Raw genomic sequence first — 27,763 nt, forward strand, 5'->3', positions numbered from 1 at the left:
AATGTGGAGAAAAGGAAAGCATGGTATTTTCACCTTTATTTTCTTTTTTGCCTCTTCTTTCCCCTTTTGGGCTGATTTTTCTTGTACAACATGACAAATATGGAAATATATGTAAAAGGATTATATATGTTTAACATATCAGATTGTTTACTGTCTTGCAGAGGGGAAAGAAGAGAAGGAAGGAGAAAAATTTGGATTTGAGACACAAAATTCTATAAAAATGAATGTTGAAAATTATGACTATTTGGGGGAAAATACTATTAAGGAAAAAAAGAACTTCCAGGCATAGTGGAAAGCAGTATAAAAATTCAAATTAGAAGATCTGGGATCAAATCCTGGAAGGATAAATCTAATTATCTATGTATCCCTGGGTACCTAAAACTCTATGAATCTCAATATCCTCTTCTGTGAAATGAGGAGGTTGGACTAAAACTATAAGGTCCTTTTTAGTTCTAAATGATTTAGGATCCTTCTGTTTGTGCAGCACTCTATTCCTTAGAATTTCAAGGACAGTAAAACTGGGAACAAAATAATATAGAAATTAATTCTAAAGTCCATATTCTATCAAGAAGTTTTGGATTTAAAAATTCATCATCCATGGCCAACCTTTTAATGAAGCACTTGTCTTAACTTACTGAGGCTACTCTTTTAATTTATAGACCCCCCTTGTGAAGCTCAGCCCTCCCTTTTTTTAGTATCCCTCCCTCCTCCCTCCAAGTCCCTTCACTTATTCTCCTTTTCCTTTTCCCTTTTCCTCTCCCCCCTTTTAATGAGTTGAGAGAAAATTCTCTGAAAAACAAATATGTCAATTATTTACTCTTTGAGCCTCTTCTAATGAGAGTAAGATTCACACAATGATTCTCTCCCTCACTAAATTCCCTCAGATATGGTGTATTTTCTATGCCTCTTCCTGGGATGTAGTTTCCCTCTTTTTATCATTCCTTCCCCTTTTTCTGAAACGACCTCCTTCCCTTTACTACACCCCCCTTTTTTTCTTTTATATCAGTAAAATCAAATTATCCATCAGTACTTTTTATATACCCACAACAGTTACAGTTCTCAAGGGTTCTGTGTACCTTTTTCTGTTTCTCTTCAGTCTTGTGGATGTAGATCAAATTTTTTGTTTAAGTCTGGTTTTTTTCTTAGAAACATATAGAATTCCTCTATTTCACTGAATGACCATCTTCTTCCAAGGAAAAAGATGCTAAACTTATCTGGGTAGTTCATTCTTGGTTGCAGTCCTTGATCTTTTGCCTTACGGAATATCAGGTTCCAGGCCCTTCTATCTTTTAATGTGGAGGCAGCCAGATCTTGAGTGACCCTTATTGTGGCACCTTGGTATTTAAATTGTTTTTTCTAGCTGCTTGCAAGATTTTCTCCTTTGTGTGGTAATTCTGCAGCTTAGCCACAATATTCCGTGATGTTCTTTTTTTAGGGTCTATTTCAGAAGGAGTTCTATGAATTCTTTCCACATCCACTTTCCCTTCTGTTTCTATTATCTCTGGACAGTTCTCTTTGATAATTTCCTGTAAAATAGAATCTAGGCTCTTTTTTTGGTCATAGTTTTCTGGAAGTCCAATGATCCGCAGATTATCTCTCCTAGATCTATTTTCCAGGTCTATAGATTTTCCCAGTAAGTATTTGACATTATTCTCCAGCTTCTCATTTTTTTTTTTTTTTGTTTGACTTATTCTTGGGTTCTCTGTGAATCATTCATTTCTATTTGTTCCATCCTGACTTTTAAGGAGTTATTTTCTTCTTTCACAGTTTTTAGTTCTTTTTGTAAATGCCCAATTTCGTTTTTTAAATGAACTATTTTGCTCTATTGAATTTTTTTCCATTTCCCTAATTTTTTTGAGAATTAATTTCTTTTTCCAATTCAGAAATTCTATTTTCTTGAGACTTTTTTATCTTTTCCAATTCAGAAATCCTACTTTCCTGTGATTTTTTAACCTTCTCTAATTCACAAATTTTGTTTCCCTGCATCTCCTGTGAATTCTTTATTTTTTCCAACTCCAATTTCAGGACGTTGTTATTCTCTATAATAGCTTCTCTTTCCTTTCCCCATTTTTCTTCAAACTCTCTTAGCTTTTTAATAGTCTCCTCTAGGAGAGAGTTATGTGATGGGGGTCAGGAATCATTCCCCTTTAGGTTGTTATCTGCTGACTCTCTGCTGTTAACTTCCTCGGGGTTGGATACCCGCTCTTTCTCTGTGTAGAAGGAATCTATGGTTTTTCTTGCCTTTTTGCTCATACTTAAAAAATCTTTTGGGGTCTGTCCCTGGGGTATGAAATTATTTATTTATTTCTTTATCAGCTTCCTCCCAGACCAGATGGATGCAGCGGCTCCTGAGCCTGAGGTAAGAGAGAGCTCTGGGAGAGAGTTCTCCATCCCCTCCCTGGAAGTGCCTCAGAGGTGATCAGCACTGCTGTGCTTTGAGGGCTCTGTGTTCTAGTGGCTTCCCTGAGGTTTGAGACTAAACAGTAAAGACGACACAAAGCCCAGCCTATGCGTCCCGGTGGGGCGTGGATGTCAGCAGCAGGTGACGTGAAAAGCCCCTGCACTCAAACTGGAAGTGTCTGCCAGAAACCGTGGTCCCTAGTTCAAAGGTTCTGCTTCTTTGGGACTTCCGGAGCTGAGTTCCACAGCCTTCAGCTGAGCTAGGCAGTGTGTGTTGCCTTGGGCCGTATCAGCCCAATTCTCAATCTCTTAACTAGTCATAGGTGAGAGCTAGGGGCCACACCCCCGGTGCCGAGATCTGCTGAGTCACCCCCAGGATCCGGGAAGTTCTAATCTATCTTTGAATTTTTAAAGTGGTTTAGATTTCTCTTCTGAATTGCTGTATTATAAGCAGAGAAAAGCTAACAGCCTGTGCCAGATTCCTCCATCTCAGTGGCTTCTCTGATCCCAGAGCCCTTCCCAGTGCGATCAGTACAGTGTGCTAGCACCCAGCCGTCTGTGCTGGCCTCTCTTCTTCCTCCCCTGGGAACTGACCTTTTCTGTTGAAACTCCAGATTCTCTTCAGCTGGTAAGTCGTGCTTCCAGTCCTTGTGGTATCTATCAGTCCAGCGCTATTTCTGAGGCTGATTTATCTAATCGGTTGTGAGGGAGTAAGGACGTTCACAGAGTAGTGTGTATCTTCTCCACCATCTTGGCTCTGCCTCTAGAGGCTACTCTTTATATGACAGATGTATGGCTGATTGCTGGACTAACACTAGAAGTCTTTCTAGTTTAATTCAGCCTGCTCTCAGAGCTTGAATTTTACTGGCTCAGCTTTTGAAAGGCCTTGACACAATGAGATGTGGGAGCCTGACCCCAATGAAGTCAAAATTTCAATCACGACATCTCCAACAAAGTGATAAGCTCCACAAACACACCTTAGTCCTGCATATTTCTGTGGCATCTTCAAAAGTGTAATACTTACTCAAAGGTCATGGTAGGATGAAGGTCAGCCATTTTGTATTTCATTTACACACTACTTACTTTACAGCTAGTCATAAGCTCAGTACAACTGAAACAATCTCTATCTTCATTTTTCTTCCTAAACTTGTACCAACAAGTATCTCCCTAAATTATGCTAGAAAAACAAACACATAACATATTCTAGAATCAAAGGAACTTAGGAGGTAGGGGAAAAAAAATATTGTACTTCTAAGGAAATTTTATTCATAGGCTGACAAATCTGAACTTACTTTTTGGGGAAAAAAATGGGTCTGACTATGTCCTGGCCTGGTACAAGAGTTTGTACAAATTTAGACTATCACTCCCAAGGGTAAGTAATTGAATTGGAGTATAGCTCAAGAGAAAATACCATAGGCTGTTAGGGATTTTTCCCATCAATGCCTACTCTAAAACATTCATGTCATTTCTAAAGTAGCACAGTAAAAAGTCACTAATGGCTATAGTTCAGCTGGTTGCCATGGAGTGCTTCTTGGCTCCTGTTGGAAAGGAGAATATGGCAAGGATTCAAAGGGAGAATTTCTCCCCAGAATACCGTGTAATCAGGAGGAAAAACTTAAAGCAATGAAATGTTTATCAGATTTTTAAAACATTAACATTTTACTTATCTAAAACCTCCTAACTCAGTAGTTGTGAAAGAAAAAATTAATAACTTTCAGTGAAGATATAGATATAGAAAGGTCTCCCTGTGACTTAAAAGAGATATGTCAACTCAAATTGAAAATGAAGAAACATCTTATTACCAATCTATTTAACAACCGTTACAGCTAAGTCTACCTTATCAAAACAAAACCAAACAAAATTCTTCCCCCAGTGTTATCCCTCCACAATGCTCCATAGTTGAAACTAAGTACACCTGTTTGGAGCAAACATTTTACTTAGGATTCCAGAACACATACACTTTGAAAAATCTCTGATTTTCTGTCATTGGCATGGTAACCAAAGATAAATGTCTGTGGGAGGAACAAAACAAATATTGAAATCAGCTATCAGTGATGGGTTACTTACAAGATAACCTATATTCTTTGTATGACAACCTGTGTTCTTATAGAATCAAAAAACTTTACTATATACTTTTCTAAACATATGTCATATGTGTACATACAACATCATCTACTAATATCCTTCCCTAATAACTGACTCATTATGTTCTGTTTGTCACTGGATTCTTAACGGAGATAGGAGGGTAGGTAGCATTAAGCTCTGACAGATCCTCTCTGTGTTCTCCACTTAATTCTACATTTTATTTGATTTTCAATCAAACTGTGATACAAAACAGTCCAGAAGCTATACACAATAAAAATTCTGAGTACTTTTGCCATGGTGTGATTCCAAAAAGATTAACGAAAAGTCTCCAAACTTGCAACTAAAAACAAACTCTTAAATAAAAATTTAATGTATCCAAGCTGATCTTAGTATTTTATAAATCCAAATTTGAAATTCATTATTTTATAATAAAGAACAGATTGTTTAGCCTAATTAATTTGGGGGAGAGGGGAAACAATCTACTGTAATAGTTCTAAATCTTTTCTGGTCCCAGTATCTATCACTTAAATACTATCCCTTGGGGCAAATTGGAAGAGAGGAAAATCCATTAAGAGGTATAAAATAGATCAAATATCTTCCATCTAAATGAAACATTTACAAATATTAATAAACTCTGCTAGTAACAGAAACTTGCAGAAAATCCATTAAACAAGAGAAATCATTCCACTACAGGATTCTATTAACAAAATATGTGCAGCACATATGACAGGTTTTAAAAAGTTCAATTTAAATATTTTATAATGTCATTTTAATATATCAAGAACAAGTTAGAAAACTATAAATTTGCAATTGAGATTACAGAGCAGAAGGATTATGAAAATACAACTTCCTGTAGGAAGATAAAAATAATGCCATTAATTATGATAATATCATAATAGCTTTACATTTATATATATATATATATATATATATATATATATATATAGAGAGAGAGAGAGAGAGAGAGAGAGAGAGAGAGAGAGAGAGAGAGAGAGAGAGAGAGAGAAAGAGAGAAGTACCTACAGACACTGTGCTAAGCAATTTGCAAACTCATCTCAATTGATCCTTACAACTCTGAGAGGTAGATGAGGAAACTAAGGCAGCCAGCTTAAAAGACTTGCCCAGGGTCACAAACTAACAAGTAACTAGAGCCAAATTATCCTGATTCCAAGTCCTATACTGTACCATCCTCACTCCCCCTATGATCAAACACTTTCTTAAGCATGAAAGGGACCCTGAAGAACAGTGAGTGATATAAAAATAAGACATTAACAAAAATGTATTTTAAAAATATTTGGATCATCTAACTTTTATTTAAAGACATTTAGTTCATTCCCTTTTTTGTCAGATCTAATTGTGAAACATTTTTGCCTTACATAAGCTTATTTGGTTTTGTAAGTTTTACCCCACTACTCTTACTTATGCCTTAAAGGGATAGGCAGAATTCTTCGTCATGGTATGTTGTTGTTTATTCATTAAATAATAACATCTGAGTGTTCATGAATCCATGTGGGGTTCTTCTTGATAGAGATAGTGGAATGGTTTGCCATTTTCTTCTCCAGTTCACTTTTACAGATAAGGAAACTAAAGCAAACAGGATTAAGTGACTTGCCCAGGGACACACAGCTAGCAAGTATCTGAGGCCAGATTTAAATTCCAGGTCCTCTTAATGTTAGACCTAGATTATGGCTATGCCACCTGGTTTCCTTTCTGAATTGTGGCCTTTCAAACACCTGAAAACAGCTATCATATGCTACCAGGAACATCCTCTATACTTTCAGTCAATCCTCTTTTAACAAGAACACAAGATCCTTCTTCCTAGTTGTTCTGCTTTAAGATGCTCCTTTCTAAAATGAAGAATCTAGAACTGCTCACAATTCTCCATATGTGGTGTGACCAATACTGCAGGATTATCACCACACTAATTCTGGGCACAATATCCTCTCCTCTGTCCCGCCCCCCCTTATACCAACCTAAGAAAACATCAATCTTTTTTAGGGGAGGAGGAAAGTTTGGCTGCTTTTATCACATAGTTGACTCACATAAACTTGTATCTCCTTGAGGCAACTAGGTGATACTAAATGATGCTGAACAAGAAAACCTGAGATCAAATCTCAGACTCTTACTGATATGTGACCCTGAGAAAGTCACTTCACTTTGTTTGTCTTAGCTGCTCATCTGTAAAATAAATCAGAAAAGGAAATAGCATAACCAATCCAGTATCTTTGCCAAGAAAATCTCAAATGAGATCACAAAGAGTAAGATATGACTAAAAATGACTAAAAATAACAACAAAAAGATAAAGAATATCTAATTTCCATTGTTAATGTGAGGATTAGTTGAAGTTATACACACACACATATGTATATATACATACTTTTAAAACTTTAAAATACTAAATATATACTAGCTATTTATCATTGAAAACATAAAACCCCGCTATTTAGCTGTGATTCTCTTATCTTCTATTTATGAAATCTATCCTTTGAACCCACAAGAAAGACCACTTAATTTACTAATTTTAAATTAAATTTATTCCAGTGTTCTTTTTTGAGATCTTTTTTTGATTCTCTCATTCAGTGTAACGATTTCACCTAGTTCCATATTAGTGTATACACACATATATGTCTATAAACATGGAATTTCCAAGTTTGAGACACTAGAGGTGATGGAATTATAACAAATAGTGAGATAAGGCTTATGACCATTCTCTGGGTGTGGAGGAGGTGGCCACTGGATATAAGAATGTTAATTAACTAAGAGAGGTCAGATTGTTAGAGAAGTCACCAATATACTCTGTTAAGGGATGAGGAAAAGAGAAAGATTGTGAGTCAGCAGTTAAAAACAGCTTTGTAAATTAGAAGAGTCCTCAGAGGCCATCTGGTCCAAGAAGATTAAACTAACAACCCACCAATAAATAAATGGCCATCAGTTTAGTTTCACTTGTGTAGCACTAAGGAAGAAAACAAACATTTATTAAGTACCTATTGTACACCAGATAATGTGCTAAAACATTTTGCAAATATCTCATTTGTTGCTCACAACAATCTTGACAAGTAGTTACACTGAATGAGAGAATCCAAAAAAAGATCTCATTCTATAGTTGAGGAAATTGCCCAGTCACATAGCTATTTAGTGTCTAGATGGATTTGAACTTAAGTTCTCAATATCTGAAAAATGGAAGCAGAGAGTGCTTACATATGTCTTAGAGACATCTATAAACATTTAATTACTGGTACTCTAGATGTGATCAATAATTGACATTTGAAAACAAATCAAACAAATAAACAAAAAACAAACAAAAAAACAAGAATGGAAGTCATCCTGAAATTACAGCTCAATGAAAAGTCTGGCTCATTAAGTGAATAAATTCAGGTAAATAAATACATTGATTTCTCTGGGCATCCAAGGACAATAAGAAAGATCATTTTCTAGTTTATTTCTGAATTTCAAAATTTTTATTTTGGTATTTGTTGAGGATTTTTTAATGTGATGCTTGTCTAATTGTTTTAGATGAATTCCTAATTCATTGATTAGTTCTTGCTTTTTGTTAATGAGAGATATAAATTATTCCCCATGGACTACTTTAATTTCATCTCCCAAATTTTGCTCTGTTATCTCATTATTTTCATTTTCCTTAATATAAAATCTATAACATTCATTCTTTGATCTACTTTTCTTTAAAATTAAAAATCTCCCTCCGAGTTTGAATCTTTCCTAGTTCTAGGGCTCTTTAATGCTTATGATTTTTATCATGTTACTGTCACAATATTTCAATTTCAATATCTGTTTTTTCTGCATTTGATATTTTGTTACTTGTTTTGTTGGGCTCATGATGAATATATATAACTGACCACCATGAAGGCAGCTAGATCTTATATGCAATTTTTTGCATGTTGAAATAAATACATTTTTAGTAAAATGCCTCTAAACCCAGTGAAAAAACTTTATGCTCTGTTTTCAATTGATATAATTCAATTGTGTCATAATAACTGGCACAAAAGAAGTCAAAGTGTGGAAAGTATAAGACATGGTGAACATCAGGTACAATACTTAAATATATAAATAAAATTAGACGACCCACTAACTTTTCAAATAAAACTGGAAAATATTTTTGGGGAACAATGAGATAAAGATAAGAAAAGAGGAAAATTAAACTGCTAATGTCAAAACAAAAAAGAATTAGCATATGAAAGGAAATAAAAAGTACATTATCAGAAAGCATTTTGTTCAAACTTATAAATACAATGAATTTATATATGTATTATTATAAAGTATCCATATTAACAAAACAAGAAATAGAGAATTTAATTAAGTGAATCTAAGCAAAAAAAAAAAAAGGAACCCATAAAGTAACTTTTAATGAAAAAATACAAGTCTGTTCCTATCACACATTCAAATAGTAATTGATTCTAATACCTTTTTTTTTTTTTCAAAAATAAGGAAAGAAAGAATCCTAATAAATTCTTTCTATTAGACAAATATATTTTTGATACCTCAGGGATAAATAACTAGAGAACAAAATCCTTAATGAACACCGATGCTAAATTTTGAGGGGGAATCAGTGAGAGGTTATAGCAATGTATGTTAAAGCTTATACATTACGTGACCAGGCTGGTTTTATACCAGCCATGCAGGGCTGATTCAATATTGGACTAACTCTGTGTGTGTGTGTGTGTGTGTGTGTGTGTGTGTGTGTGTGTGTGTGTGTGTGTGTGTGTGTGTAAAATCTATAATGGATAACTATACCAACAGCCTTCCCCCCAAAAAAAAAATTAAAGGATGTACATTGTCACAACTATTATTTCACATAATTCTAGAAATGCTAGCTCTAGTAACAAAGAGGAAAGTAAAGAGGGAAGAAAGGAAGGAGGAAGAAAAAAGGAAAGCAGACAAGAAAGGAAAGAGAGAAAGAGGAAGAAGGAAGGCAGGGAGGAATAATAACAAAGGGCAAAAGTTGCAAAGAAGCATATTTGGTATAATTAAGAACTTCCTAACAATTAAAGTGAAAACAAAGTGGAATGGGCTGCTTTCAGGAAGCAGTGGGTTTCCCTCTACTGAAGGTCTTCAAGCAAAGGCTGGGAACATAGCTTTGGGATAGATGTAGAGGTGATCTTTGTTCAGGTCCTTTCCTCACTTCAGTGCATCCTCTACTCAACTGTTAAAAGTGATTTTCCTAGCAAGTTTCACCAAGTCATCATTCACTTTATTTTCTAGTGACTACCTATCACCTCTAGGATCAATTACAATATCCTTTGCTTGGTGTTCAAAAGCCTGACTCATAGCCTAGCTCCACCCCCAGCTTCATTTTTCCATTCTTCTTATATCTTACACCCTCTTCTACCTCTCCCCATACTCTTGGATACAGTTACACTGACTTCCAGATTAATCCACCAAGACGACAATGCTATCCCTCTCCTCAATGCTGCCTACTGGTTTCCCTGGCTTCCTTCAAATCCTAGCTAAAATCTTACCTTCTAGATGGAAACATTTCCTAATCCCTCTTTAATTCTAGTGCCTTCCCCTTGCTATTTCCTCTACTAGCTGTTTGTGCATATCTGCTTACTGATGTTGAGGGCAGAAATTGCCTTTTGCCTTTCTTTGTATCTTCAGCACTTAGCCCAGTGCCTGACACTAATAAGAACTTCATACTAACAGTTAGGTGGAGGCCAGACTAGATGGCCATTCTAACTCTGAGATTCTATGATGCTGCCTATAAATTCACCAGCCAAGTTATCTCCAGCTCTAAAAATGCCTTTTCTTGACCCTTTTATCTACAGTAACTTATTTACAATTACTGGGTCTCTTCTCTTTTTTTATTAACAAACTTCTTGAAAAACATAACTATAGTTCTATAGTTGTAATGAAAGTTGTCACTAAAGGTCACAAAGGTCTTGAGTATAAAGTATAAAATGAAGTATAAAAGTATGGAGATAAGAGAACCAGAAAGGACAATTTCTCTGTCTGTATATGGTGTCATATAGTTGCAAGTCTGGGAATCATACTCCATGGGGAACCAAACTGGCATATATAGGAAAATCAAAGGCAGTTACAATTGACCTTTATTAGGACAAATCAGATATAAAATATGTATCCTTACAGATACTTATAAAAATGGAACAAAGAACACATAACTATGACTATAGTGTCAAGTCTAGGCTAAGAGTAAGTGCAATGCCTTTATTTGAGTAGATCTTTAAGGTGAAAGGAATGGATCATCTAAGAACACATAGGTAGTATGTGGTAAGAGAAAAGAGGGATTCTGCCCCAAATAACTAGGTCCAATACCAACATTATTCCATTATTGTGTAACCTCTCCAGGCAACCACGCCAATCATTCAGACCAAAAAGAATTCATCTGGAAGGGAATTAATTGTCCCCTGCTTTCAGTGTAGAGAACCCTAGTGGATAGGGTGTAAACAGTGGGGAATAAACTATAAGAGCTGATAAAGGCTGTCACTAAAGCTGTTGACTGCAAGATGCTTTACAGCATCACCAATAACCAAGAAGAGATGTAAGCAGTTCATTGAAATAATTGTGAGGGCTAGAGGTTAAGAACCCTACTCTCCTTTCACGAAAACCACTGGGGATAAAAAAAAGTAATGACATACTTCTCAAAACAATGAGGTAAAGTGAGGAAAAGAGAATGAGAGACCACAGTGGGAATTGGTTCAATCAAGAACTCCCCACCACATGATCTCTGGGTAAATCACAGGATAATAAGAGTTAGAGATAAGAGTGCTTTCTTTGAGGTAATCTATTCGATTTTCATATAGGGAAACTGAGGCTCATAGATATTAAATGAATTACCCAAGGTCAGATTAGTAAAAAGCAGCAGACTCAGGACATGAAACCAGATCCTTGGGATACTCAAACCTGTTTCTTATAAATGTGTGCTTAGGAAATTTCCAGACATCCCTTGAGCACTAGGAAAAGTAAAATATTAACCAGGAGAAGTTAGGAAATCCTGGCATTGACTCTAGAAATTTGACTTAATTTGGACTAGTCATAAACAATGCTTAGATAATGTCACAGTATCAAAGAGAAAAGAGCATTTTTAAAAGGTTTTATTCTACAGAGCTAAAAAAGTTTGAATTTAATTGTATATTTTTGCGTGTCTGAGCCTACTATTAAGATGACTATTTACCAGTGACTTGTGATTTAATGTAGTTTACAATTTACTGTTCCTTTCTGCCTGTACAAGTATATAGAGACTTGGGAAAAAACTGAGGCTTCTGAGTAGATAAGGGATAAAGGAAGATGACATAAGTTAGCAGTTTCAAATTACTTCAGAATATCTAAAGCATTTGAATTAGAGTCAGAGATTCTTCAAATTTGGCATTTAAGAGATAATAAAATTGGATTTAAAAAATTAAGGCCATCTTCCTATGGCTAGTCAGTATGAAATGATATTTTAGCTGCTATATTCATAAATTATGCATGTCTGTAGGAATAATTTCTTTACTAAGGGATATCTGAAATCATAGTGCTTTTCAAACATATTTGCATTAAAGTGGTATTTAAATTCTGATTTCTTTTATAGATACAACTTTATTAAATGTTAATTTAGTTTTTTGCATATTTTAATGGAATAGAATTATATCAAAGCCCAAATTTAACTAAAGCCATTTCCTCATTCTTTGGAATTTAAATTCATTATCAGTGTTGTAATTGGATGAATTCTTCTTTAAGAGATAGGATCCTGCAAGGGCTTAATACATATTAAATATAACATTTTTCTGTATGTACCCTCCTCTCTCCTCACAGACTATTAAATTCCAAAACACAGATTATTCTGTGAATTATGTGAACAGCTGTATCTAGATTGCAACTGAACTTTGAAAAGAGGTAAAAGCAGGAAAAATATTATGTATTCCTAGAGACAAAGTGAAGTCTGAAAGAAAAAAAGGTTTATTATTTCTTTATAAAGTCTGAAACACCACAGTAATATCAGCTATTGGGTATATTTGTGGGTTTTTTTTAAATTAACTTTTCTTTTGCTGGTAGGACTATTTATTTATTACTGTGTTAGAATGAGTTTATTCACATGATATTGTTCTGCTCACTGTTATTATCCTGGTGTAGACTGCAATGACAGTGTCTTACATCTTGATATTAATTTGTTGCACTGATGTTTATAATCAAAACCAAATGTAATCAAAAAAGAAGATAGACTAGTCATAGGCTGTGAACATATATTTTACTACATTTCTGATAAAGTAATTCATCTATCTAATTCCTCAACATTATATTCTTCCCTCTGCCTGGCACTCTTTGCCTATCTTTCTCTTAATTAATTCTTGATTTAATGCTACATCAAATACTAGTTTGTAGCCTTCCCTGATTGATCAAGAATGTTATTCCCACTTGGGCTTCAGCACTTTCTAATTCTCAAATGCACTTAACAGATAATATATTCTATAATACAGCTATCTGTATTTATTTCTATTTTACTTCCTTCTCCCCACACCAACTCTAGCTCCAGCAGGGGAAGGACCTCGTCTTTATTCAAACTATTTTTTTTAAATCTCCCCTACAGGGAGGATTCTGGGAAGATAGCAGAGAAGGTCAGAAAATTTAACTTCTCCAGATTCCCTCCACAAACAAAATTTGTGCCTCAGGGTGAACACAGAGTGGTGAAAAACAAAGACGGCTTGGGGCAGTACAGGGGTCCTCCTAGGACAACCTATGCAGACCCTAGGAAAGACTCCAGGGTCAGTGTTTATAAGCAGTGTGAAGTGCAAACACCTGCAGGTTAGTTCTGCACGATTAGTCAGCAGGGAGCCCTGGGAATAGCTGGGTTCAGAGGGGGCCCTCAGCCACATCCACAAAGACTTTCACTTTCCAAACAGCTTGGGAAATTGGAGATTTGAGTCTGAAAAGGTAAGAGTAACATAGGCAGGAGGACTGTACAGCAGAGATGTGGCCTTGGGGAGGAAGGGACTAGCACCAGTGAAAACAGAGGCAGGGCCAGGGGCTCTGCTGGCTGTGGGCACCTGCTTGCAGGAGGGGGAAGCTCTTAGTTTGGGGTTCCTGGTCAGAGAGGAGAGCTGAAGGGAACTTAGAGGCACCATTCCCTCACCTCTCAATAAGAGGTGCTTATAGTAATACCTTTTATTTAAAAAAAAATAAAAAATGAATAAGAAGAACCCAAGCATATAAACTACTATGGGAAAAGGAAAGACTAGGGTTCATCTTCAGAGTAGAACAATGAAGTTAAAAAAAAAAAAGCTTCTTCTACCCCCCCAAGAATTAATATTAAATGGTTACCTGCCCCGAAAGAATTTACATATCTTAAAAAAAACAAAAACAAAAACAAAAACTTTAAAAGCCAAGTGAGAGAAACTGAAGGAAAAAAAAATAAGAACCATCCAAAAATAAATAAATAAATGAAACAAACAAACAAACAAAAGAACATTTGTTAACCAACTAGAAATGATAACCTTAAAAAAGAAAATAATTTTTTGAAAATTAGAATTGGGCAAGGGAAAGCCAGTGATGGTATAAGAGACCAAGAAATAACAAAATATAAAAAATGAAAAAAATCAAAGCGAATGTGAAATATCTTGTAATGAAAACAATAGATCTGGAGAACAGATCAAGAAGAGAAAAATATAAGAATTGGATTACCTGAAAGCTGTGATTAGTTTTTTAGTCACAGAAAATAATCCTAGAAAATTGTCTTGGTGTGACAGAACATGAAAAGAAAGTAAAAATAGAAAAAAAAAATCTACCCCTCACAATTTCAAAGAGATCTTACAAGTAAAACACATAGGAATATTACTGCCTAATTTCAAATCCCCCAGATCAAACAGAAAATTCTACAAGAAACAAAAAGACAACAACAATTAAAAAATTCAAATATGCTGGAGCTATAATCAGAATTGTATAGGATTTTATCAGCAGCAATAATAAAAGACTACAGGTCCTGGAATAATATATACTAGCAATCAAAAGAAGTAGGCCTACTGTTGACTATAGTAGGACTGTAGGCCTACAGTCAAAAATATATCTAGCAAAATTATCCATTAATGCTGAAAAAATGGACATTTAATGAACTTGCAGATTTTCAGTGCTTTCTCTTAACTAAACCTGAATAGAAAATGTAACATATAAGAGCCAACATCAAAGATTAATTTCAAGCAACTCAATATGGACAGATTGTTTATGATTTTTTTCATGGAAATGTGTATATATATGATAGTGTGTGTGTGTGTGTGTGTGTATATACATATATACATATATATATATGTGTATATATATATATACATATATACATATATATATATACATATATATATATATATATATATATATGTATATATATGTTTAAGATTGATATCAGCATTTTCATAGTTCCAAAGAAAGACTGGGGAAGAGCTGAGTATGATTTGATTCTAAAAAGCAAAACTCTCTAGGAAAAGGTAAAAATAGTAATTATATTATACAAATGAGGTACAGAAGAACTGACACAGAGGCATTAAGAGTAGGGAAGAGGGCTCATAATTCTGAAAACCTATTTATATCAGGAATGGGTTAGAGAACACTACATAGATAGATAAATAGACAGATAGATAGAGTTATATAGCTATATAGCTATAGATATACATACAGATATACCATGAAGGGTACAGCACTCTCCAAAATCTATAAATAAATAAAAAAGGAGGCAATACGATAAGGTGGGGTATAGAAGGATATGTAGATTTATAGCAGTAGGAGAAAGTATAGAGATTAATAAGAAAGGGATAAAGAGGGATGGAAAGGATGAGAGGAGAAGAGAAGGAAAGGATCTATGGGTGGGAGAAGCAAGGCAAGTTAAGATGCAAAATTGAAGTAGAAGAGTTGCAGGCATAGAGATATACACAAGCACAATAACAGAGAATTTATTGGAAAAAAGGTCATGCTAGTAATCATTAATCTCAGACAAAGTCAATCTATTCAATCAAGAGAAAATATGTATTATATATCAGCAATATTCATATTGTTTTAGATTCATGTAAGTAAATACATAAATATATATGTGTGTATGTGTGTGAGTGTATGTGGGTATTTATACATGTAATTATATGTATGTGTACATATAGATATATGTATATATTTGTATGAGTCTGTGTTTATCTTTGTGTGCTAAACTGTAGCCAGCTTGGGGGAGGTGGGGAGATGAAAGGGGAAAAAAGAATAAAATCAAAAGAAAAAAGTAATAACCAAAGCAAAGCAAAGATGGACATTCATGAATATAATTTCTTCTATTACTATACTTTCTAGAAAGGGGAATTTATTGTTATATATTTTGAATCCCTCTGATATTCTGCTGGGCACATGACAATGTTTTGGTTTTTTTTGAATTTTTCTTTTCTGTTTTTCTTTTTCTAATCTCTTTTAGTTCAATAAAAAACTGTGCTGTGCTGTACACATAGTAAGTATTTAAGATATACTTAATTTAATCCAATATTTATTAAGAAACTATAAAGTATAAAACACATTGCTAAGGATGCAATGAATTTTGATGTAACAGAAACAGGTCTAATTAATGCAATTTTTAAACCACATCTGAGATACAATTATAAGAACAAATTTTCAAGAACTATCTCCTTTCAAAACTTTCAAGTGACTAAATAAGAAAGTCGAATGGCAGAGTTATATTTAATTATACTTCCATCAAATAAAAGGAATGCATCCTCTATGGTTGTGGCAATTCACATGATGACAAAGTCAATGTCAATTTAGTAATGGCATGAAATAAATGAGATAAAATGCATACTTGATCCAGATTCACACTGGATATTGTATTCTCTGAAACTAATGTAGGGGTCCAAAAAGGGGAGAAAAATTCATGATGAGGTGGTCAAGGAAGCATACTGTACAAAAAAAAAGGGGGAAAGAATTCCATCCACATCTTGCATTTCACTGACTTTTTATATCTCACCCTAAGATGAACAATAAGTTTCTCTAAAAAATGTATGTATTTTTTTCAAAACACTCCCCCAGAACTGTCCCCAAACATTAAAATCTTAATGTTTCTTTATCCAAACATTATAGCAAATCTAGAATACAATAGTGTTTCAGTCCCTTAACCACAAGATAAGTGCATACAGGACATGTAATTGTTTAAAAAAAATAAAATTTTATGGACACTTTCCATTTTTATATCACCTAGATTTCCCTTTGCATCTCTCCCCTCCTCTTCTCCCTAAAAGCCATCCCTTTGAACAAAGAATGTTTTTTTTTTAAATGGCAAGAAAAAAAAAAATCCAGCAAAGTTGATTAGTTCTTCAAACAAAATCCTATATACTATACAAATATTCCATAAATCCTATATACTATACAATATTCAATATCTCCACTACCTTCTCTCATCCCAACAAGAGAGTAAAAAGTGGCATATTCTTGTATCTCTTCTTGTATGGAAAAAGAAGTTTTAAAAGCTAAAAAGGACAAACTACTTCCATTTGCTTCTCCCTTTCAAAGCTGAAGAAATGAGGCAGAGACTTGTCCCAATGTCTTAAGAGCTAATTTTGTTAGATCTTGGAGTAAAAAAGTCAGCTCTTCTGACTTTCATCCATTACTTTTTTCCACATTCTGCAGTAAGTTTTTGGGAGGAGGAACTATTATCAGGATTTGAAAGTTTAGGTGAATAAGTAAAGACTTGGCCCATCATTAAAGAATAGTTATTGATCTGTCCTCTCAAGAAACCTGTTGTTAAGAGTAGGACTGCATTGTTAAACTATTTCTCCAGGCCTATTTTTAGACCTCAACTCATACATTTATCCTTATATATTTATGACATTAGCTATACTATGATTTCTTGGTCATATACCAGTAGCTCAAATTTTTTTTTTTTCTTCCAAAAAACTTTTTTTTTTTATTTTATATATATATATATTTTTTATAATATTATCCCTTGTATTCATTTTTCCAAATTACCCCCCCTCCCTCTATTCCCTCCCCCCGACGACAGGCAATCCCATACATTTTACATGTGTTACAATATAGTCTAGGTACAATACATGTGTGTGAATATCATTTTCTTGTTGCACAATAAACATTAGAATCCGAAGGTACATGCAACCTGGGCAGACAGATATTAGTGCTAACAATTTTCATTCCCCTCCCAGTGTTTCTTCTCTGGGTGCAGCTACCCCTGTCCATCATTGATCAACTGGAAGTGAGTTGGATCTTCTTTATGTTGAAGATTTCCACTTCCATCAGAATACATCCCCATACAGTATTGTTGTTGAAGTGTACAGTGATCTTCTGGTTCTGCTCATTTCACTCAGCATCAGTTGATTTAAGTCTCTCCAGGCCTCTCTATATTCCTCCTGCTGGTCATTTCTTACCGAGCAATAATATTCCATAACCTTCATATACCACAATTTACCCAACCATTCTCCAACTGATGGACATCCATTCATCTTCCAGTTTCTAGCTACAACAAAAAGAGCTGCCACAAACATTTTGGCACATATATGTCTCTTTCCGCTCTTTAGTATTTCTTTGGGATATAATCCCAGTAGTAGCGCTGCTGGGTCAAAGGGTATGCACAGTTTGATAACTTTTTGGGCATAATTCCAGATTGCTCTCCAGAATGGCTGGATTCTTTTACAACTCCACCAGCAATGTATTAGTGTCCCAATTTCCCCACATCCCCTCCAACATTTGTCATTATTTGTTCCTGTCATCTTAGCAAATCTGACAGGTGTGTAGTGGTATCTCAGAGTGGTCTTAATTTGCATTTCTCTGATCAGTAGTGATTTGGAACACTCTTTCATGTGCAGTAGCTCAAATTTAAATAGCTTCTTGCCCAAGTATTAGGAAACAGCACAAAAGGGGCCAAACAGATAGCTATGATTTTAGGCAGTCCTGGCCTGGTCCCAGAAAATGTTCCAAATCTTTCACTTAAATATAAATTCACTAGAATTAGCCTACCACCCTACCTCTGTTTTCCTATGTTACAAACAAATGTTTGTGATTCACGTTTTGTAGAACTGATTTCCCATTAAAAAATAGCAGAAGATAAGGAGGGTTCCTGGTCAGTTCTTTAAGATAATGATTCCATTTACTAAACTAACATGGTGTGCTTTACAATCATGGTCATCAGCAAAAAAAGTTAACAACAAAGCAAATAGAAAAGCTGGGAGGCAAACTTTCCAATTCTTATGATTTAAAGGAAGAGATGAGCAAAAGCAAAATGATTAATTCAACTAAATACTTCAGGAAGATAACAAATAGCACAAAAATGAAACACATAAAGGGAACCAAGAGGCATAAAGGATGTGTAGTGCCAACCTGATAGGTGCTATTGACTGAGCCTGCAAGTCAAAGTGAAATAGTTGGTGAAAAGCGATTTAGAATAAGGATATATAAAATACAGCAGAAGCTTAAAGGAAGAATAAACTAAGTAATCAATAGTTTTAAAGTCTCATTATTTATGCAACATCAAAACAACTTTAAAAACACAATACTTTTTCTAACAACTAATGAGAATAATTTATTAAAAAAAAACTTACCTTTACATGATGAATTAGGCATTCCTTTATATTCACTTTATAAGTCTCTAAACCCAGCTCCTTAGATAATCGTAGGATTCTATTTTGAGTAGGTCCTACATAAGCTCCACCAATATCTACATAATCAACGAAGTCATTCTAAAAAAAAAAAAAAAAAAAAAAAAAAAAAAAAAAAAAAAAGATGGACTGAACGATTTTCTTTAACCGCATATGTTTACAAAGATATCCATACAAAAATAAGATCAAAAAAAGTTTTGGTGTTGAAATTTCAATTTTATGGAATATGCTTAATTGGAATATATGATTCCTTAAAGATTCAAATACATCAGGAATTGCTATAAAATATTTTAGATTTTAAAATTCCTAATATGTTTATTTGGAAGCAACAGTGTTCTGAGTGATGAGGAAGTCCAATGTTGTGCTACACGTGTCAGAGGTATAGTGGAAGGGAAGATAGCTGGGACCATGGAAGTTGTAGTGTGAGAAACAATAAACAGCTTTTGTTCCCGTAAAGGAAAACCAAATACCAGAAAAACAGAAAATAGTTCAGAGAAGGGGAGTTTCTGAAACCAGCTAAAACTGGGTAAAACTAGTTGTATTGTTAAAATTAGGATAAAGGTCAAAAGCTTAGCTGGTGTCTGCATGCTTAATTGCTTTGCGAGTATTAATTTCTCCACTTCTGAATGGAGTTGAGCAGTCATTTTCTGAACATGTAATATATGTAGTGGAAGGGGGAACATGTTAAGGGTGTAATGTTGTAGGAGGATTAAGAAAATGTGTTAATGTCATTATCCCCAGCCAGTGAGGTGATGATGGAAGGACCCTGAAGTTGGGAAAAGGGATATAAGGCTTGCTCTCACTTATATGTTGTGTTTCATCTTAACCTCCATACCCACCTTCCTGCAGGAATGTATTAAAAACTGAAAATGCTTCACTTAGCCTGAAGTGAACACTATTTCCTTTCTGGAGTTCAGAATTTTGTTTCCAACAGTAATATGATGAAGGCTAAAACTAGAAGGAACAATAAATAGCTAAAAGGGTGAAATTACCAAAGATGAAAGCAGGACAAAAGACTAAGTAAGAATGATTCTAACACCTCCTCAATTTTCTTTGATAAACTCTTCTATCATTTATTTCAGCCTATTCTTCCTTAGTGCCCTAACTAAAATGTCAACTTAAATATACTGTTGGAAAAGAAATGTGTACTATGTTAACTTTCTATGTTTTTATGTTTTTTTCTTTAGTTTCTTATCAAAATTCCATTTTTAAAAAAATCAACCTTGTATTAGCTGAACACAATGAAAAAGGGCTTTTCAGCACATAGAATGAAGAAATCAGAAAGGAAATCTCTCAAGACTGGGTGAAATAGTAATAGTCAACCAAACAACCACCAAAAAGCATTTACTATGCACCTGCTATATGCCAAATTCAAAGAATAAAAAAATGTTTTAAATGTCTGTCTTCTAGGATTTTATATTCTGCTAGGGAAAACATTAATGGCTTTTTCTCAACCTTCACCCCTCTTGACTTCTCAGCAGCATTTAACACTGCTAACTCCTGGTAGAAACAATCAACTCTTCATTGTCCTCCTCTCAAATCCCTTTTACCTACTGCAGATTATACCCAGCCAACCCTCACCCTTCAATCATTCCCACCATTTATCACCTTAGTATTTAATGTGCTCCTGAATGAAGTTGGGGGGGATCTACACAATCATGCTGACTGGGTCGGCTACAGTAAACTTTTGCCACAACTTCAACTGGGTCCCTCATTGCTGCTAGACAAACTTACTCTTTAACAACTCTTCATAGTCGCTCTTGCAAACATTTTCATCCCTTCTCGAATCTCCCATGGTTCCCTCTCCCCACTCTCTCAGCTAAGAAACTCACTTCATATTTTACAGGAAAAAACAACAACAAAAAACAAAACAAAACAAAACAGACCATTCACCACAAGTTCCCTTTTCTCTCCTCTTCCTCATCTCTAATCACTGTGGTGCCTTTTGCCAGTCTCTCTCTTCCCACCCACTCTTTATCCATTCTCAGATAGTGAAGTAACTTTACTCCTTAGCAAGGTTAATCCTTCTACCTGTTCCACTCCATTTTTCAGTCAGGACTACATTTTGGAGTTTTCTTGGTAAAGACAATGCTGTAGTTTGCTATTTCCTTCTCCAGCTCATTTTACAAATAAGAAACTAAGGCAAACAGGGTAAGTGACTTGTCCAAGGACACCCAGTGAATACATGTCTGAGATCAGATATGGACTCAGAAACAAGAGCCTTTCTGACTATTCCTAGCCCAGTACTGGGTTCAGTTTGCAATCTCTCTACCTCTCCATCTTCCTTTAAGTTCCATCTAAAACCATTAACTCCTACAGGAAAATTTCCCCAATATTACCTGCCTTTTAACTCCAGTGTCATATCCCTGTTAATTATTTCTTATATACCCCTTGGAATATATTTATTTATGTGTCATCTCCTCCATTATTTTTCTTAAAGGCAGACTGGTTTTTGTCTCATTTTGGTTCCCAAATGCTAAAAACTATGTCTGACACATATTAGGCAATTAATAAATATTTATTGAATTGAAATAAACAATTACTTTCTCCTCTCTGTATTTCAGTGATGGACCAAACACACACACACACACACACACACACACACACACACACACACACACACAAAAACACACACACGCCCCTCTTTTCCTATCTATATATTTGTTCTTCCTTAATCTCCTTTATGTGATCATAACCTTAAAATGCTTTCCAAATGTGAATAAGGTTCTGTCTTATTTCATCATTCCATTACCTGTCAATACTAGCAAAGAAAAATTCAGCCTAATAATGCATGTTAATTTTTAAAAGAAGAGTCTATCATTTAACATTGTTAAAAGTGAAGACAGTAGGCAGTAAAACATAAAATCAAATGATGAGGGATTAGAACTGGAAATACTTAACATAAAAGTAAAGGAAGAATTTAAAAGTCTCCTGATTAGAAAAGAATTATGTACAATTTAGTAATAGAGGAAACCTGTGCAATCCTCCTTAAATTGATGGAGGAGCTGAGGTTCCATGGTACTTGCAGACAAGAAACTGAACTTTTATTTCTCAGAGTCCCATTAGCCCTTTGAATCTCAACGGTATTTAGGACCAGTGTTAGATATTGCAAGTAAAGTATGAAGAAACTCTTACCCTCATAGTGTAAGTCCTTCCTCCAACTCGGTCCCGTGCCTCTAAAACCACAACATCAATTTCATATTCAGCCAACATTTTGGCAGCAGACAGACCTAAGGGGAAAAGAGAGGAAGAGAAAATTATGCATAAGTAAATGCTTAACTATGTATTCTACCTGATCTAAGGAGATTCCAAAATAGTTTTAAAATGTATTTATCAATGTATCTTGATTTTTAATTCAATTCTACAACTACTTTTTAAAAATATCTACCATATACAATACATATCACTATATCCTCACAAAAAGCTTGTTTCTATACAAAAAGGTAAAAGTGAGTATTCAAAACTATTCCCTGGTTATTATAGGTCTTTCTGATCTTGCAGTATTCTCATATAAAATTGATAGGGTCTAGAGAACCCTATTTAGCACCCCCCACACACACTTTCTTATATTATTTGCTAACTATTTAATATTTATTCATCTTTTCTCTCCAATTAACTGTTAGATTCTATGACAGTATGAACCATATCTTTCTTGATTCACTCTATTGCTAATTTCCTCCCTTCCTTCTCCTATTTTATATTTAACTTTTGTGTATATTTGTATTCATTTTATTTTTATGCAGTTTAAATATATTTTATGCATATATATCATCTGCCCTATTTGAAATACAGGGACATTGTTTGCTGGTTTTGGTTTGCTTACAATCAGAGCAATATTTTTTCTGCCTGTACCAGAGAGGTCATGCAGCAAGAAATGAGAAATGTTTGACAAAACAAATGAAAACAAAACATAATATAGATAATGTTAACTTGTGATTTTCCATGTCAATATGCCACCACATTTTCTTTTTGAGTTTGATCCCACTAGATATATGTTTGTAATCGAGCCCATGCTCAAACCTTTTTTCCAATTTTGAAGGACCATCCAGAACTTGTGAACTAGCTATATAACTACTGAAAACCCAAGGTCATCTCCACATGATAAGTTTGCATTGGAAGAGATTTTGAATTTTATACCATTCAATTACATAGAGACTTAAAAAGTACAAAAAAAGCCAATTCAAAACATGGTAGATGATTGAACTTCATAACTCTTTTGTTCTTAGAATAATACTGGTCTTTTCTATTAGATTCATCTATATGCTGCAGCATATAAAACTAATGAAACACATACTATGTGCACTACATTTTCTATGTTTATAAATAAATAGTCTTCAGACTCCTGCCAAACTGTGAATTTTGTACTTCATACAGGAACCCCCTCTAAATCAGATGTCCTGTTTTTTGTTGGTTTTTTTTTTTAACAGTAGGAGCTGAGATGACTCTGAAGAGAGAATGACTTCAATTTGTCATAATTTTAGTAATAAAAGAAAATGAAGAAAACAAAGTTTTAATTATTTTTCCTTGGAAGCAATCCCTGGAAGATGCAGCCTGGTAAGTTACTACAGGTACTGCTAGCAGTCAGTGTCACTGAAGACCCAGAAAACAACGTTCTTGTCACAAAACTCTTTGGTAATATCAAATGGTTCAACAGCAGACACTGATATGATTTGATTAGCACAAATAATATTAAAGAATGAGAGAGTGAATACAAGGCATGAGGGGATATCCCAGTAAAAAAGATGTTGATTATAAGTTAAACACCAGACAGGTCCAAGAAAAGGCTGGGAAATAAAAGCTGAGACTTGTTTGAATAGAGATGACAATGAAACCCATGAGAGCTGATGATATAATCAAGTGAAACTCAGTGCAGTTCCAGTGCACTAAGATTTTGGGGGCAGGTTATAATCTAAAGAAAGAGGAGGGAAACAAGGGCAGAGTTTGGGGAATATACACAGTTGGTGGGCATGCCTTAGGTCTTAGAGGAGATAAGGAGGAGCAGACATAGATGAGAAAAGAGCTACCCTATAATGTGTCACAAAAACTAGAGAGAAGTGCATACCAAAGAGAAGAAGGGCTAACAACCCTGGCAAAGTCAACAGAGAATTAAAGAAGGGGGATTCAGAAAAGAACATTATGGATTTAATGATTAAGAAATCATCGATTACTTTGAAGAAAGCAGTTTCAATTGAAGGAAGAGGTCAGAAGCCAGACAGAGGATTTTTACAAGTATTAAGCAAAAGGAAGAGCACATGACTGTAAAAGATAGTGCCTTCTCTCAGGAGGTTTAGCACAGAAATGTGGAAAATGATGTAGGATGGCAATGACCAGGAATAGATTAATCAAGGGAGGGTTTTTAAAGGATGGGGGACATATAGTAATGTTTACAGGTAGCAGAGAAGCTGTTATTGAGTCAAGCAGAGCCTGAAGAAAATCGAGAATTGAGATGATAGAGGCAGCAACCTCCTGGAAGAGACAGAATGGAATGGAGTCACTAGTGCATGTGGGGAGTTCCCTGGCAAGGAGAAAGTCCATCTCTTTAGATGAGACAGAGGTGAAGGAGGAAATTCTCGAAAAATCCATCTGAGATATGAGGTGAAGAAAGGAGAATAAAAAAGAGCTCTCTATGAAATGATCTTAATTTTTTTTCAGAGAAAATATAAGGCAAAGTTTTTATCTGAGGGGAGGAGGGAAGAGGATGTGGTGGTAGGCTTCAATAGGGATTAAAAGGTTTTAAAAAGAGTGATGAGTAAAATAGTAAGTCAATCAGGGAAGTTTTAAGAGGGTTGCTTTTCCAGTTGAAATTATGGAACATAATTCTGTAGTGGCATAAGTCAGCACAGCTTTGTGATTTTCTCCGATTTTGATCAGCATATAAATAGGAGAAATCAGCAGATGGTGGGAATAATCCAAGGCTGAAGTGATACTGATAATTAGAAGGAGTATGGGGACTTAAGAGAAGAGGATAGTGTACAGCTGAACTGGTTCTCTAAGGGTGCAAGATCAAGAAAGGATTAGTGTAGCCAATGCAGAGGTGATTGCCTCAGAAAGAATTAAAGGTTTGAGAAAACAGAGGTCACAGTGAAAATAAAGAACAGGGTTTGGCATTATGGGCCAGAACTCTGAACTTGAAACAAGGATTCTTACAAGGTGCCAACTCAGTGGAATTAATAAAACAATGTTAGTTTAGCATGGTGATTAATAGTTGTCTAGTTCTATACATGTACTTAGTACTTAATATAGTTCTACAAGATTCACATCTATGATGATATAATTATAATAGAGTATATAACAGCCATCAGGAACCCAGAGACACATTCATTCTATGGTCCACCTTTGCAGTACAAAAATGTTCATAGCAGCCCTTTTTGTATGTGGCAAGGTACTGGAAATTGAGTGGATACCTCTCAGTTGGGGAATGATTTAACTTGTTGTATATGAATGTAATTGTTACTGTTCTATAAGAAATGAGAAGCAGCCTGATTTCAGAAAAGCCTGGAAAGACTTACATGAATTGATGCTAAGTAAAGTAAGCAGAACCAAAAGAGAATTGTGCACTGCAACCACCAGATTATATGATGATCAACTGTGATGGACTTGGCTCCTCAATGAGGTAATTCAAAGCAATTCCAATAGACTTGTGATAGAAAGTGCCATCCACATCCAGAGAAAGAACCATGGAGACTGAATGGGGAACAAAACATATATTTTTACCTTTTTTTGTTTGCTTGTTGTTATTTTTCTGATTTTATTAGCACAACATAATGAATATGGAAATACATTTAGAAAAATTGCACATATTTTAACATATTGGTTTGCATGCAGTCTTGAGGAGCAGATGCGGGGAGAAAGGGAAAAAACTGGAACACAAAGTTTTATAAAGGTGGATGTTGAAAACTATCTTTGCATGTATTTAAAATAATAAAATATTAAAAAGGTAAAAAATAGGTTGAATCAAGAAATAATAGTTCAAACTATTAAAATTTAAAGCCAAACTAACACTTTTTTGGACAATTTATTTAAATGCACATCTGTACATATACAGATATATATTACATATTTGTGTGTGTAACAGACAGCTTGGTGAAATGGCTAGGGACATGGCTCTGGTCCTAGAGATAAAAAGATCTGGATTTCTACTTTTAATACATACTGTGATGCCTGGCAAGTCATTCAATAATTCTAAGCAACTCTCTAAGACTATAAGTTGCAGAGAATATGAAAATTTCCATTGGCAGAAGAAGGATCTCTCGAGAATTCCCTCTATCAATAAAATCACAAGTCTAGTTCCTGTTCCTATATATACAAATATATAATGTACACCTACATATATACATACATACATACAATTAACGGATTTTTTTTCCAGTATGTGGTTAGGCAATGTATAAAATTCCCAGGAAGTTTGCAGAATGCCTGAAAATTAAAGCTTTGCATTTAAGATATGTATGGATCCTTTGATACTAATGTCCAAACTATGAGACCTCTCTTTAGAAAAAATGAAGCCCAGCATACTCCTCCTTGTGTAACTGCAGATTTCTGTAAGCCTATTTCCAATGAACACTGACAATACCATCAGTGAAGCCTCCAGGGTACTCTTTTGTTTTACAAATGAAAAACATGATCCTATCTGCAAATAGCAATAATTTTAAGAATAAAATACTTCCCCCTGGACTTTTTATTTAATTTTTTGCTTTTCACAGAAGGAGGGACAGGAAGAAAAGACAATGTTTTAGCTAATGTGACAAAATAAAGTCTATTTTTTAAAGACTTGTTTGAGATTTCAGACAATATAGGTCTAACAACATACATAATTCAACAGCATAATCAGGGTAAGATGATTAATATGGACATATCAGTTACCCTGGTAACTGCAAAGCTCCAGCTCCAGACATACTGTTTAAGAAAACTATATTCTGATTGATTTTGCAGTCTAAAATCTAAAAACTAAAAATCACAAGTGATATATTTATTATCTAAACAAAACTAGAGCAGCATTATCAAATAAGCGAATATACAGTATAATCTTAAACAGTAGAAATGGTCTTCTTTCTAAAACAAATTCATTCACTTATAATCTAAATCTTATTTCTTCTTGGGATCTAGTCCTGCATATCTTTTCCCTCTCTCTGGTACTTTTTGGTCTCTCATTCTACAGACTTATTCTCTACCGCTGCTTTCCAACATGTACAAATTAGAGCTATCACTGAGGAATTTCCGTGGAGGTTTGAATTGATTAATATCTCTTGAGGAGCTTTTCAATTATAAAATTATATAGTACTCTGTTTTTGAACTACCCAAACCAAAACAAGCCCAAAAGCAGGTTTAAAAAAAACAAACAAACCTAAAATCAAACAAACAAAACAAAAAAAATGAGGTAGTCATCTGACAATTTCAAAACTTTCCATATACCACTTTTTTGTTTTCTCTTTCAAGGCTGAATTCCTTAAATTACTAATAAGCTTGTTAATTCCATTTTTTTTAAACAAAGTCACTTTATTATAAAATTTTTTGACAGTATATATGCGTGAGTAATTTTTTTATAACAGTTAATTCCATTGTTATTACTTATATACAAACCCCTACAAACATGGATTCTACACACAGAAAGTTCATTAGCCCATTCTAAGGTCACCAACAACGTTTTAAACCAAATTGGAGTTTATGGAGAGAAAATATTAAAAATTTCTACTTACATAAGGCTTTCTATC

At 34.5% G+C, this 27,763-nt stretch overlaps 1 protein-coding gene across 2 annotated transcripts in view; it reads right to left on the reverse strand.

Annotated features, from left to right (window-relative positions):
* Positions 1-27,763, reverse strand: part of LOC141561334 (amine oxidase [flavin-containing] A-like) — a 99,904-nt gene that overhangs the window by 44,610 nt on the left and 27,531 nt on the right. For both annotated transcript variants that reach the window (XM_074300809.1, XM_074300810.1), the window contains 2 exons: positions 22,188-22,282; positions 18,996-19,133 (listed from right to left, as the gene is read on the reverse strand). In XM_074300809.1, the coding sequence (XP_074156910.1) occupies positions 18,996-19,133; positions 22,188-22,282 (233 nt within the window). The remainder of the gene's footprint in view (positions 1-18,995; positions 19,134-22,187; positions 22,283-27,763) is intronic.

This window comes from Sminthopsis crassicaudata, chromosome 3, assembly GCF_048593235.1.
Source record: "Sminthopsis crassicaudata isolate SCR6 chromosome 3, ASM4859323v1, whole genome shotgun sequence".
Taxonomy (NCBI): domain Eukaryota; kingdom Metazoa; phylum Chordata; class Mammalia; order Dasyuromorphia; family Dasyuridae; genus Sminthopsis; species Sminthopsis crassicaudata.